Source organism: Hibiscus syriacus, unplaced genomic scaffold (genome assembly GCF_006381635.1).
Source record: "Hibiscus syriacus cultivar Baekdansim isolate YM2019G1 unplaced genomic scaffold, ASM638163v2 tig00110017_pilon, whole genome shotgun sequence".
Taxonomy (NCBI): Eukaryota; Viridiplantae; Streptophyta; class Magnoliopsida; order Malvales; family Malvaceae; genus Hibiscus; species Hibiscus syriacus.
Window position 1 is genome coordinate 1,005,188 of NW_024062565.1, and position 14,929 is coordinate 1,020,116.

At 34.0% G+C, this 14,929-nt stretch overlaps 2 protein-coding genes across 2 annotated transcripts; one reads left to right on the forward strand and one right to left on the reverse strand.

Annotated features, from left to right (window-relative positions):
- The first annotated feature begins 5,611 nt into the window (after positions 1-5,611).
- Positions 5,612-10,057, forward strand: LOC120212968 (carbonic anhydrase 2-like). The gene is made up of 10 exons (XM_039211133.1): positions 5,612-5,797; positions 6,774-6,835; positions 7,701-7,847; positions 7,933-7,981; positions 8,466-8,582; positions 8,671-8,724; positions 8,913-8,998; positions 9,085-9,190; positions 9,576-9,734; positions 9,927-10,057. Exons 1-10 carry the CDS (start codon positions 5,612-5,614, stop codon positions 9,966-9,968), a joined length of 1,008 nt encoding a protein of 335 aa, XP_039067064.1. The 3' UTR covers positions 9,969-10,057.
- Positions 10,058-11,717: 1,660 nt separating this feature from the next.
- Positions 11,718-14,545, reverse strand: LOC120212897 (2-methylene-furan-3-one reductase-like). Its single transcript, XM_039211085.1, has 4 exons — positions 14,258-14,545; positions 13,606-13,929; positions 12,406-12,565; positions 11,718-12,177 (listed from the first exon to the last, which is right to left on the reverse strand). The coding sequence occupies exons 1-4, from the start codon at positions 14,471-14,473 to the stop codon at positions 11,906-11,908; spliced, it is 972 nt and encodes a 323-aa protein (XP_039067016.1). The 5' UTR covers positions 14,474-14,545; the 3' UTR covers positions 11,718-11,905.
- Positions 14,546-14,929: the final 384 nt, after the last annotated feature.

The window sequence follows — 14,929 nt, forward strand, 5'->3', positions numbered from 1 at the left end:
GTCAAGTGTTCCTAATAATTGTATTTTATGGATACTTTAGAGAAATACTAAAACATAATATGAAAATATAAAATAAAATATTTACAGTATAAGAGTAAATTTGAAAGATACAATTATACTAAAATTGATAAAATATAAGTCATTAATTTGTTAAAATATATTTATTTTGTAAAAGTCTTTAAAAGTTGAAAAGTATGTTTTCAATTTTTTCTTTTACTTTTCTTTCTTATTTTTAATCCAAATATTACGTGTCATGTGATATATTATTAGAATATCATGTGACTTTTTATAATTAAATAACAAAATGGATAACATACTTCATGAAAAAAAATAAAGGTCAAAATTAAATAAAAAAATCTTTAAATACCAAAATGATAATGATGTACATTTAAATGAAAAAAATATCAAGCAACGGTAAAATTATGACAAACACCCTAATAAATATAAGAACTACAATAGTTATAAGTAACATCATATTTATAGGTAATTTATTTTCTTTTTCTATAAAATTCTTTAAGTTTATTTTCTCTAAAATTTTATAAATTTTAAATTAAGCGGGCTTTAGCAGGTTTAACGGGTAGCCCGCGGTTATACCCATTAAACCCGCGGGTTTAACGGTCCGGGCTAAAAAGCCCGCAATTTAAACGATCTTCAATTTTTGAGGCCCGAAGCCCGCACAGATCGCAGGTTAAACGGGTAGCCCGCGGGCCTTAGCCCATATACCCAGCTCTAGTTACAAGTGGTAGTATCTTTTCTAGAGATTTTCAATCATCTGACAATGAACACTCAACTACTCTGCAGTCGCCAGTGCTCGAACTCATTACCTCTAGAAACAAAGATGGACCGAAGAGGGGGTGGGGGCAATGGCTCCCGTGAAATTTTAAAATTACTACATATTTTATATTTTTTTCTATTATTTTCTATTGAAAATATTTTTTTCAACCCCTGAAAATTTATAAGTTCAAGTTCGTCTCCCCTGAAATCTTAAAAGTTCAAATTCATCCCCAACATAAAATCCTATGTCCGTCTTTGTTTAGAAATAACAATCGCTCCTTTAATCACTGGGATAATTTCGTTCGTGCGTAATGATATACTTTTTTTAAAAAAAAAGCATGAAAAACATACATAATGAAGAAAAAGAAAAAAGGGGGAGGTGGGAGAAAGAGATGGAAAATGGAAAATTGACTAAGACGAGACAACCGAGAGAGTGAAACGACACCGTAGATGGGGAGGGGGGAATATACTTTAATTTCCATTAATGAATGTAAATGTAACACAAAATAATAAAAACTTTGGTGTCTCCTTCTCCTCCCCATTCTAAGCTTTGCAACCTATTCCTAGCTTTCCTAAATGTACGATGACCGGGTTTAATCGGTCCATCGAGTCTTGATTCGATTAATATTCAAACAAAATCGGTTTTGAAAAAGATATTATTAAAACGCATGCAGGATACGAATTCGAGTACATGTGGATCCTAATATATATATATATATATATATTGGGAGCATTTCAAAGTCTAGGTTTTTATGTGGATTAATAGACTTAATTCTCCCTATTTAAAAAACCCTAAACATGCAAAAGATTTACTATATTCTAATTCATGAAAAAACCCTAATGTACTGTTCTCAACAGATTACAGAAAAGAAAACCCAAGTTATATATGAAACAAACTACTGGAAGTATCACATAGGTAGTAAAACGTTGCTTACCTTTCTGCTTGGTTCTCTGGAAACTTTGAAGATTTTCTCGGGAAAGTGTGTCGAGTAGTGTGAAAAAGCAATTGAGCTGAACTCAAGATGGTAACGAGATTTAAAGCGTTGGTAATTGTCCAACATTTTCCAATGAAAAGGAATCTGAGGCAGCTCTTTTCTGGGTTTTCAATCTTTTAAATAACAAAAACCTTTCTTAAAAACAGTAGAAAAAACAATTAGTTTATGCAGAAAACAATGGAGAAAGGACCATTAAAAAAAGGGTTTTGTTTGAGATCAGATTGGAGATCTGCTAATACCATTTCTTTATTTATTTTTGTCAGTCCCGATGACAGAGAATATGGGAAATTGTGATCAATTAAACCTCGGGTCAATATTAGGGTTTTTGAGATTTCGGGGTTTAGGGTTTATTTGATAAGTAGATATCGTGATTTTGTCAATATGAGAGTAAATATAAGGTAATATTCGTTCAAAGATAACTCTTGACTTTTTAGCATTGAAAGCTCACATTTTTGATATCTACGATGCTTGAACTCGAGTCCTCAAAGAATAATAACAATTATTTTATTATAGAGATCACTTGATTCGTGCACCCTAACTTAAGCTTGCATATGTCACTGGTTATCACGTTTTTAGTCGATACACCTATTTTGATGTGGACAGGTTGTCGTTGGCCGCCAACAATGACTATGGACGAAACACGAGTTAAATTTTCGATCGAACATTTGATCTCAAAATGTTATGAACCTAAATAATCATAATTTAAAAGAGATCAAACTTAAAATTATTTAAAAAATAAAATATTTGAATTTTTAAAACTTGTGATGATAAATAAAAAATGATTGATTATGTACACAGTTATATGAGATATATTTAATCAATGAAAATAATAAAACTATCCTTAAAAATGTTATTGATAGATTTATTTTTATAGGTATAAAAGAGTGAGATATATAAGGGTAAAAGGAGAAATATAAGTATTATTGTTTGTTGACTTTTTAACATGACATTTTAAACGATACAATTTTAAGATTTAAAAGAAACATATTTAATGAGATGGAGTGAGTAATACAACGTATTTTCATTAAAAAAAACATTTATTTTTTATTTAATGGGTGTAATAAGAATTTTTTTGCATGAGACATGAATGCACGTGAAGACGCATGTGCAATGACCTGCACATTCAAATTTCAAAGCTCTTTTTTGACCGAAGATAGATTTGGAGCTGATGGACCAGAACAAGGGCGGAGCTAGGGATGGCAAACGGATACAGTTTCGTGAATTTCGCATCGCATTCGGTTCAATTGGAGCGGGGATGGGTATAATTTTAGCGGGTAGTGGGCGGGTGTGGATTTATAAAGTGGTACCCGTCGTGGGTGGTGGGCGGGTAATGGGTTTGAGACATTACCCGCCCCGCATCCGCCCGCCCAGCTAAATATCTATTAAATTTTGGACCATCATGAATTTAAGTGTAATTTTAGAGACTAATTTATAAATTTTAATATTGTATAATATATAACATATAATTTAACCAAATATTAAGGATATTTAGTCTTTAATCTGGGAAATATTCGACTCTTTGATTAAACCCATAATCCCACTAATCACGTCACTTTCCATGTTCTTTAGCCAATGCTGCCCATCCAAACACAAATTAGGCGTACTATATGCATTAACATCAAAAGCAACAGTTTCCATGTTTTTTAACCCCTCAAAACCCATATTAGGCGCACTATGAGCATTAACATCGAAAGCAACACAATAATCCAGCTCTGCGACTACATGCTCCCTACAATCTGTCTCCATAACATTCGTAGAGCCACTCCTTTGACAAATTGAAGCATGTGCTGCTACCCCATCACGAACTGTCTGGGAACCAACTCCAACATCCCATTAGTTTGCTGTCAGGCAGGTCTAGATGGGTATGTCGCTAGTGGGTAGTGGGTGTGGGGATGGATTTGAAAATGTGCCCGCGTGGGCGGGTGTGGATTTGAAAATTTGTACCCATCATGGGTGGTGGGCGGGTGGTGGATTGAAAAATATTAGGTGGGTATGGGGATGGGGGAGGGGGTATCTGCACCCGACCCGCCCGTTTGCCATCCCTAGGCGGAGCTCCCTTAGGGCCCAAAAGGGGGCCGGCCCTGTAAAATTATTTTATATTCTATATATTTTAATCTAATAATATTAGTTAATGTAAAAAATAAATATTTAAATTAAAAAATATAATAATTTATTAGATATTTAATCAAGTAGGGGGTGAACAAAAGAATGATAATCAAATACCAACAATCGGTTGATCTAGCGGGATGAGACACTAAATCCCTTAAACAAGGTTAGGGGTTCGAATCTTGGCGATTGCGAATGGAACAAATTGGGTTGGGAGGGTCGTCATCGCCTTTACAATATCTGATCCGAATTATTCGACCAAATGATTGGAAAACGATGTTTATACAAAAAAAAAATAATCCAATGTTCTTAATTTTTTGGTCTAATAACAATTTATGTCATTTTAAATTTAATTATTAGACAAATTAAACATTATTTTCTGAATTATAAATTTAAATACCTAATAAATTATTGAATATTTCTTAAAAAATTAATATTTATATTTCTATCTATATACAATTTTGAGGAAGTTCTGCTGTGAGACGGTTAAAAACGGTTAAAAAAGGCGTGACTCGTTAAACAAGTGACCGGTTAAAAACGACTAATAATGTAAACGGTAAAAAAATAGGTGTTACCTATTACATTAAACTACCTACTGGTTTTTTTAAAGGTTGCTAATAATGTAAACGGTAAAAAAAATAGGCGTTACCTATTATATTAAAATACCTACCGGTTTATTTAAAGATTACTAACAATGTAAACGGTAAAATAAAATAGGCGCTACCTATTACATTAAAATACCTACTGGTTTTTTTTAAGGTTGCTAATAATGTAAACGGTAAAAAAATAGGCGCTACCTATTACATTAAAATACCTACGTTTTGTTTAAAGATTGCTAATAATGTAAACGATAAAATAAAATAGGAGCTACCTATTACATTAAAATACCTACCGGTTTTTTTTAAGGTTGTTAATATTGTAAACGGTAAAAAAATAGACACTACCTATTACATTAAAATACCTACCGGTTTTTTTTAAGGTTGTTAATAATGTAAACGGTAAAAAAATAGGCGCTACCTATTACATTAAAATACCTACCGGTTTTTTGAAGGTTGCTAATAATGTAAACGGTAAAAAAAAATAGGTGCTACCTATTACATTAAACTACCTACCGGATATATTGAAAGTATTGATTCCATTTAAATAAGTATCGACACTTTTGGAATTTAAAAGAAAAACAGTAATAGCGCCTATAAAGTATCGATACTTTATAAAAATGTATTGATACATAACAATTAATATAACAGGTAAAAACATGACAAAACCAGTTTTATTATGACAAAGCCGGTAAAGAGCTACCGGATATGTTGAAAGTATCGATACTTTATAAAAATATATCGATACATAACAATATAACAGGTAAAAATATGACAAAACCAGTTTCATTATGATAAAACTGGTAAAGAGCTACCGGATATGTTGAAGGGTCATCATCACCTCTACAATATCTCTAATTTAGATTTGTTGGTCAATAGATCAGATACAAATTATTATTTTAAAAAATAAATAAATATTGATGGATGAACAAAACTCTAATTTTCTTAATATAAAATAAAAGAAAAAAATAATGAATCCCCAACGTTCAAACCTCATCTACAAGAAGTAGAAGCTCTCATTCACCAAGCTCTCGCTTTCCTTATCGGTTTCTAAGATTGGAGAAACGCATCAAATATGGTATAAAATTCAAGCTATGACATAAGACTCAAACTCCATTGAATCCATTCTTTTTTGTGGCAATGTCGACGGCTCCGATCAACGGTTGGTGTCTCACCTCCCCCTCCTCTTCCTCCACCCGTCTTTCAGGTTCTCAACGACCGACATTGCAACCGTCCATCGTCGTTAGTCTTAACTCTTCCCCTTCTCTCCTGTCACTCATTCAAGACCGGCCGGTTTTCGCTGCCCTTATTCCTTTACTCGTCCCGGTATATATTTTTCTTCACTTCTATTTTTTTCCCATTAAATTTATCGAACTATTTCAAAATGAACGTTAAGACATTGTAAACAATAATGAATTTAAGGATCATTTTATAATAGTGTGATAGATTAAATAACTATTTTTAACTATTTAAAAAGTTTAATAAAGTTTGATTACTATTAAAAATTAAGGGTACTTTACGTATTTAATACTTAAACTATCAGTTTTGATCCGTTTTTGTACTTAAATTTCTATTTTTTTCAAAATCATATCTAACGTTTAGTTTTTATTTCATTTCAGTACCCCCACCATTAAAAACTTAACGTGTTTAGTACCTAATTATCAGTTTTGATCCGTTTTAGTACCTAAACTTTCAGGTTATTTTTTCAAATTTAAGTTAATTTTGAATGGAGTACTAAAATGAAACAAAAACTAGACTTTAGGTATGATTTGAAAAAAATTAGAAGTTTAGGTGTTAAAACGGATCACAACTGATAGTTTAAGTTTAAACACGTAATTTGCCCAAAAATTAATAATAATTATGTAACAATTTGATGTGCTTTACCCAAAATTGAATTCCTATATAGATTGAAATGTGTGAATATGGCAACATAAGTAACTTACAATCTGAACATCTGACGCGTGTATGGCGATGATTAACCAGCCGCCACTCAAATGCTCTCCTTCTTGGCTAAATAACGCTCAAGTCCCCTTTTTAATCAACGTTCACAATTTAACCTTCATTTGATGAATAAATTCTATACATTTGTATAAAATGATTTGGTTGTATTTTAGATCCCTCTTTAAACTAAATAATGCAATTCAATCCTTTTAATATAAAATTTTACCTTTAACCCCACAATTTATATTATCATTCCGATCCCGACAAAAGTTTTATGATTTTGCACCGATGTTGATGAATGATCAAATAACGATTCAAATTTTAACTTGTGAAAATTATTTGGGGATTTGAAAATTTGCAGAGGGAAGACATAGGAAACAAATCCTATGAGGAGGCCGTTGAAGCTCTGAAGAAACTCCTCAGGTATTGTCTACCTCAAAATAATGTAGTAACATCCTCATATATATATATATATATATATATATACTTTTTTAGAGGTTCATAGTGCAATTTAATTATTTTACTAAATTAAAATTTCATGATTTTTGAGGTACTAAAGTAGAAATTATACTAATTTTGAGGCCAGTGACACTAATATTTTTCGGAATCGATCTCAATGTTTTATTTTAGGGAAAACACCTTTAAGATTTTGCACAAATGACCATTTTGATATTTTTTTTTGAAAAATTTTAACATCAATAATTTATTTTAGAACAAAAAGATTCATAATTTGTAACGGGAAGACTTTTCGCCCCAAAATAAAATGTTAGAGTCAAAATACTAAAGAAAGCCAAAATCACTATTATTTTATTGCCCTCTCTCGGTTCTCAAGGCTTTGTCATGACTAATCCAGATCAATCCAGACCAACTCATGTTGTACGCTTGATTTTGGTTGGTGAGTCTTTCAGCGGAGAATTTTTTTATACACAATACCTCAAACTCAGAACCTACTTAAGCGATATAAAATTGTTTACCACTTGAATCAAAGCTTAATAACAAAATTTACCGTTCAACGTTTGCACAAAATTACCACTTTACCCCTATCCTTTTTTTTTAGCATTTTAGTCTCCAACATTTTATTTTGGATCTCTATTGATCGACTAATTCAGATCATGTACTGCAGTGGCAAGGGCGACCCTCCTAATCCAGTTTATTCTATTCGCAATAACCAGGATTCGAACCCCTAACATTGCTTAAGAAATCTAATGACTAAACCAATATTAACAATATATTTTTCTTATACATTCTTTAATTTTATAAATTTCATATCGTTTTCATTTGATTGTAGGGAGAAAGAAGTGAACGGTGAAGTAGCTGGGAGAGTTGATGAACTAACAGCATCGTTAAACGCAACATTATCAGCTGATGGGGTACCAAATGCCTCTGTCGACAGATTGAAAGAAGGTTTCGTTTACTTCAGGAAAGAAAAATACGAGTAATTCACTCTTCGCCCCCTTCAATTTTCATCAAATTCTCTATCGGTTTCACTGAATATCTTGCAAATCATCCTTGTTTTGCAGTAAGAATCCTGCTTTGTATGGTGAGCTTGCCAAGGGTCAAAGCCCAAAGGTATAACAGAATGTCGAGTTCGAATCGGTTTAAGCTCTGGTTATAGTTTACTGGCAAAAGGGCATTTGAAGTACTGTATTCAAAAAAACAAAAACAAATGTGACCCTTTAATGTGACTCTCTAGCTCAGAAAATAAATCTAATGTGACATTTTGATCAACGTTTTTTTTCGTTGACCGTTATGGTGCTGATATAACAATTCATGGTGTTGGAAGGACAGTCCACACATAGAGGACTACATGACAGATGAGTTAAATTGATAACTCAAACATGGTAGATAGATTGTCATGTCAACACCGTAACGGTCGAAGACGAAAAACGTCAGTCGAAGGGTCACATGGGTTTGTTTCCTGAGTTGGAGAACCATATTGAGAGAAAAAATAATACGATGGTCACTTTTATATCTTTTTTAAGTAGAAGGACTTCTGATGCATTTTTACCTAGTTTATTTTGAGCCTACTAAGTGTTTGAATAAATGCTTGCAGTATATGATTGTTGCCTGCTCAGACTCCAGGGTCTGCCCATCTCATGTGCTGGACATGCAACCCGGGGAGGCTTTTGTGGTTCGAAACGTTGCTAATATGGTGCCACCATATGATCAGGTTCCTTTCAGACCCAATTTTCACGGCTGCTGATATACACACACATACATTTTGATGTTGCTGACTCTTTGTCCATGTTATATGGCAGACTAAATACGCCGGAATAGGATCTGCTATCGAATATGCAGTTTTGCATCTCAAGGTGGAGTGTTCTATGTGACTTTCGAGTTAAAACAGATGGTACATTGCGAGTTTTAAGTTGTAGGACATAAACCCGTATTTGTTGCACACTTCTTATAGGACGAAACCATAAGACTTTCGAGTTAAAACAGATAATACGTCACAGGTTGCAGTCTCATGCCAATGAAAGTGTTGATTTCTTTCATGTAGGTACAAGAGATTTTGGTGATTGGGCACAGTGCCTGTGGTGGAATCAAGGGGCTCATGTCTTTCCCATACGACGGAACCACCTCGACGTAAGGCCTTGAGGAGGTTGTTTAAGAGAAAATGATGGGTACTATGAAGTAAAATTTAGTCTGATTCGATTGAGATTTTTTTACAGTGATTTCATAGAAGATTGGGTTAAGATTGGACTGCCTGCTAAGACCAAGGTGCTAGCTGAACATGGTAGTGAGCCTTTTGGAGGTCAATGTGCACACTGTGAGAAGGTAAAAACCTCAAAACTCGGCTCCGAATTCAAGTATTATTGTAGTTGATTCATGAAGTTATCTTTATAAAATGGAATACGATAGATACGGAATTCGAAATTATAAAATTATAAATGAGGGAACGGCTCAAGATCACATAGGTTCAACGAGGAACTAGTAGCTCTTTCAGTCTGGCACATTCCCAAGAACTAGTGATTCAATGAACTGAACAAGAACGGTTCAAGATCACTCGGGCTCAATGTGGAACCAATAGCCCTTTTAGCCTGGCACATTGCCAAGAACCAGGGGTTCACTGAACCGAAAGATAATGGTTCAATGGCTTGAAGGTCACAATTTGGCTATGCTAAACAACTAATGGGGTGCATTTCATTTTTTTCTTCTTCAGGAAGCAGTGAATGTATCACTTGGCAACCTGCTGAGTTATCCATTCGTAAGAGATGGATTGGTGAAGAAAACTCTATCCGTCAAGGGTGGTTACTACGATTTCGTCAACAGAACTTTCGAGCTATGGAGTCTTGAGTTTCAGCTCTCAAACCCTCTCTCTGTATGAAAACACCACCATCTCCATCACACCATCATTGACACCATCTTTGTACTTAATGTCTTGTTTCTTAATAAGTTGTTACAATAAATGCATATATCTATGAGATAGAGATCACTGGGAATTCTCATAGACCTATGAATTTCTCATTTAAGCATACTTCCATGTAACTTCATTCACTGCCATCTTTGTTAGGTAAAAGATGTGTCCACAATACTCCATTGGAAGCTCTACTAGGAACCATAAGCTTAAAGATCACCATCACAGCAAAGATGAGGCTTCGAATCGTCGACTGTTTTACCCTCTTTTCTTATGATTTGCTGACATCATAATCCGAATTCTGAACCGAGCTTTGTAGATAAGACAGTTTCAAGAACTTGGATGCTTTTGACTATTTTACTAAATGTTTCGGTTCATGTTCTTTAGCATAATATCTAGCTATGTAGCTTTTCAGGCTCTAGTTAGAGTGACACAATTCTGCTAAGAACATTATCGTGCTCGTGTCTAATTTCGTGTCAAGCTTAAGTTTCGAATATAATTACTCGAAAGAAAAGAAAAAAAAATAGGGTAACTTAGCTTCAAATTGAATTCTCAATGGGTCATTTTTGACCCACCATTAAGGAGAGTTGTCTTGTGTCAATGGTAGCATAGAGATTAGGTAAAATACTTCAAATAGTAAAACACAGTTGGCTTTTAGGCTTTATGTTCCTTGTAAGCATGCTCAGGTTTAACTGTTTGATAGAGAAATTCTTCATAAGTAGGTCTCGATTTATGTTATTCGGATTCGGGATTGAATATCGAATGTCTGCAGATGTATCTAACATTAGAATGCTCAATATTTCATATATTTAAACGATCATAACTTCGTCTATGTTTCGTGCCGGACAAAACCCGAATACTTGAATAAAAATGATGAGTCTGAGTATCTTCTGACAGGATCCGATGGGTTTCGACCTAATCCGATATGACAGGATCATATTTTTTTAAGAAAAATATGAGTTTGAGTTGGGTCGGGTCGGGTCGAAAGGGGTGAAGTCAGGTCAGTTTCGATTTCGGATAGAAGGTGAAGAAACTCCAACCCAACCCAAGGAAAATAACATGATTTCTTTAAAAAATTTATTATTATTTATAATTAAGTCCTTATTTTATATCAGGTCGGGTGGAGGATATATATTTTTAGGCCGGGTCGGGTCAGATGGAGGATATATAATTTTCGAGTTGGATCGAATTCAGATGGAGGATATAATTTTCAGGTCGAGTTAACCAAAAATTTGATCCTAACTCGACCCGTTGCCATCCCTGTGTGTCATCGACTCTTTTTATAAGAATTTTTTTTAATAGTAAGAAGTGATTATAAAATAATATCTCTTCAGAATATTCTTAACATAATAATGCATACATTCTTTATAAATACAACTGTTCGAACTCAACATCTCTCAGAAAATAACATTCTTTTTAATTACTAAGACCACTTATAAATTTTGAAAACCGATTGTTTAAATTAATAAAACGTAAAAAGAATAATAATTTAATTACACAAATAAAAATAATTACTTTGAAGAACACACACGCACACATGCACACGTACATCATACAAGTGACTCCGATCTCTACAAATCGAATATCCTGTTATTTTGACAAGGTAAAGTTTAAGGACGATAGCATACTTTCGAATGAAAATACATTTGTTGAAGACGTGAGAGTGATGCATCTTCTTCATCGGAGAGAAGACTATCGACCGGCTTCATACCCTAGAAATCGGAACAACTTTGCACTGTCGAGGCAAAGCGAGGTCGAGATATGATCTACCGACCCTCCAAATCTGTAACAGACACATAACTACATGTCTGATACTCAGACTCGAATAAGATAACCATTTCTTTCTCATGCAAGTTAAAAGGGTGAATCAGATCACCTGCAAATGTTCAAGATTTTGTACGTTGCAACAATCAAGGACTGGATAAGCAAAGAACAAGACACATATCGGATACTCCATTAATATTTCAGCATTAGTCCATTTCCGAATAGACTGATTTATTACAAAAGTTTTGAAGTATACTAACCAACGCTACGGGTGTTCGAAAACAGTATCCGGCATATATCCAAACATGGGTAGGGTATACATAACAGTATCCGATGTACTCGAGTCCGAGCAACGTAAACATCGACCCGAGTCACGGAATGGGATGTATGACAATTTTTCCGGTAACTCTTCCGGTTTCGAGATACGAAAAGGCTTGTGGAGTTTGAGAGAAAGGAAATGTGCCTCTTGGATCGATGACAGGCTTCACTTGTCCATGTTCAAGGAAAGGGTTCAATTTCTCCAGCATAGCTCCACTAGATGTGAGGATGAAACTGAAAGCCGGTTCAGCCAGTTCACCAACCGGTTCAATTGTAACAACTTTACCACCTTCTTTGATCGCCTTCACTGCCCTTTCAGATTGCCCTGTTTTATATTTGCATAAATAAACATGTCTTATTAACTCGAACTCGCTCGAACCGTTGAGCCGAAAGTCATGTACTATATAGTCAGGGATGAACCGAAGGGACGAGCAGAGGCAGTCTCCCCTCCAAAATTTCAAATTCTTCCCTAACATAAGATCCTACATCTGTCTCTGCATATAATATCGGTATTTCGAAATAGTTGAGAGGAAACAAAGGTTTAGAATCATACCAACAGTATCGTATACTACGTCGAACTTCTCCGGCAAATCTTCGAAATTGTCTTTGGTGTAATCAATGGCTAAATCAGCACCCAAGCTCTTTAGCAACTCCAGTTTTGCTGAGCTCGAGGTAGCTGCAACTTTGGATGCTCCAAATACATGCTTAGCTAGCTGATCCATTCAAATTCTATAAGTATAATGCCACGATTTATCGTTGCCAAAAGGCCGAGAAAGATATTCGAAAAATATAATTCCAAATACCAACACTTCAGATTACATTAATGTATGTCATTAACATCATACACAGTTGCCCAAGCTTGGTTTGGCCCAAATCATCACCATATACCAAGTAAGAGATAGGGGTGTAAATGAATAATGTGTTGAATGAATTGCTTGTGAACTATTCGTTTATTAAATTAAATAAACGGGTATGAATAAATTTTTTATGTTCAATTAATAAACGAACGAAAACGAAAAGAGGCGTATTCGGTTCGTTTATGAGCTTTTTCAACGTATTTATTGATTTGTTTACCTAATTCTCCTTTTGCTTTTATTCTTTTATATTGTAAGTATCAGTGAAGTTAGAGACTAAATCGAACACATGATGAACTTTGAGACTAGTGACATAAAACCTAAAGAACTTAAGGAGTAGTAATGTAATTTCACCAAGAAGTTAACATATTAACGAATATATAAATAAACATGTTCGAGAATATTAAACAAACTGAATACGAGCATCTTCAAAAATAAACGAACAAACATAAATATAACTTTTTCCCAAGCCCAATTCATTTACACCCCAACATAAGAGACAATAGCTTTTGATTTGCCCCCCCCAAAGAGGCATTTATTGACTTGCTTATTTGATTATCCTTTTGCTTTTATTCTTTTATATTGTAAATATCGGTGAAGTTAGAAGCTAAATTAAACACGAGATGAACCACAAAACTTAAGAAACTTAAGGATTAATAACATAAGTTCACCAATAAATTAACGTATTGACAAATATATAAACGAACATGTTCAAGAATATTAAACGAAATGAATACAAAACTTAAAAAAAATAAACAAAAACAGATTCATCATTTTCCTAGCCCAGTTCATTTACACCCCAACATAAGAGTAGCTTTTGATCCCCCCAAAAAAAAATAGGCATTCAATCAAACACGTAGACTGCATAAAAAATGAACTTTCAACATAGAGCAAGGTACCTGAATAACCATGGTGCCGACTCCACCGGCACCGCCTAAAACAAGGATGGATTGACCAAAAGATAAGCCGGTTTTGACAAGGCCTTCATAGGCAGTCCCAATGGCTAAGGGAATGGAAGCAGCTTCAACAAAACCCAGATTTGTTGGTTTTAGAGCCAACAGATTCTCTTCAGAAACAGTGAATTCAGCTAAAGTGCCATGTATCTTGGGATGATCCAACCCTTTCTCGTTGATGTTCCCATAGACTTCATCCCCTTCCTTTAAAGCTCTTACTTGGCTGCCCACTTTTACCACCACACCAGCTACATCATATCCTGGAACACTCTGAATCAACCAATAACACATATTATATATTACATAATATATTTAAAATCAAAACGAAAAAATATCATTATATAAAATCAAATCTCTTGAATTAGAATTTCGGTTTAATTTTTATAGTTTGGAGATCAACTCGCCTTTTTTAAAATTATTAATTATTTATTCTTAAAATTTGAGTTTAAATATTTAATAGATTCTTATATATATATATATATATATTAAATTAAGTAGTTTAACTTCACTTAATGTTTGATCTTGATTCCGTGATGCCCATAGCTAAGACATTAAAGAAGATAGAGGTTGGAAAAGGGAAGAGAAGAAGGAAATTTACAGGAAGTGGAGAATCGGAATCGATGAACACGCCAAGCATCCTCTTGAAATCAACTGGATTAAGGGCAGCTGCTACAACTTTGATCAAAACTTGATCCTGTTGCAATTGGGGTACCCCATAGTTTGAGTCAAGTTTCAGAACATCAGCAGGACTCCCATGCTGGGAATAAACCCAAGCCTTCATTGTAGGAGGGATTGAACTGCTCATGCTCTCCATTTTGATGAGCGAAAACAAAGCTTCTCCTGCTGTTTCAATCCCTACCCATTGGCAGACATATATATAGAGAGATGGATCGAACCCATTGGCATATATATAGAGAGATGGACCGAACCCATTGGCATATATATAGAGGACGAATCACGTCGTTCATCAAAATTTAACATTATCATATATTTTAAGTTTCTATTATAATTTTTTATTGAAAATATATTTTTACTTTATTAAAATTTTATAAATTCGTCTGGTCTTAAAATTTTAAAAGTCGGTCCTTAATATAAAATGATACATCCATTCATGTATAGTGAGAGTTTGATCCACTTACACCTAATAAGTTTTACGGGCTTCTAAGATCGTTGGATGAAGGGAAATCAAAGGTTGAGATTAACTCTTTATTTTTTTTGAGTGAATATATTTTCATTTTCTACTGTTAATTTTTTTAATTTTACATTATGT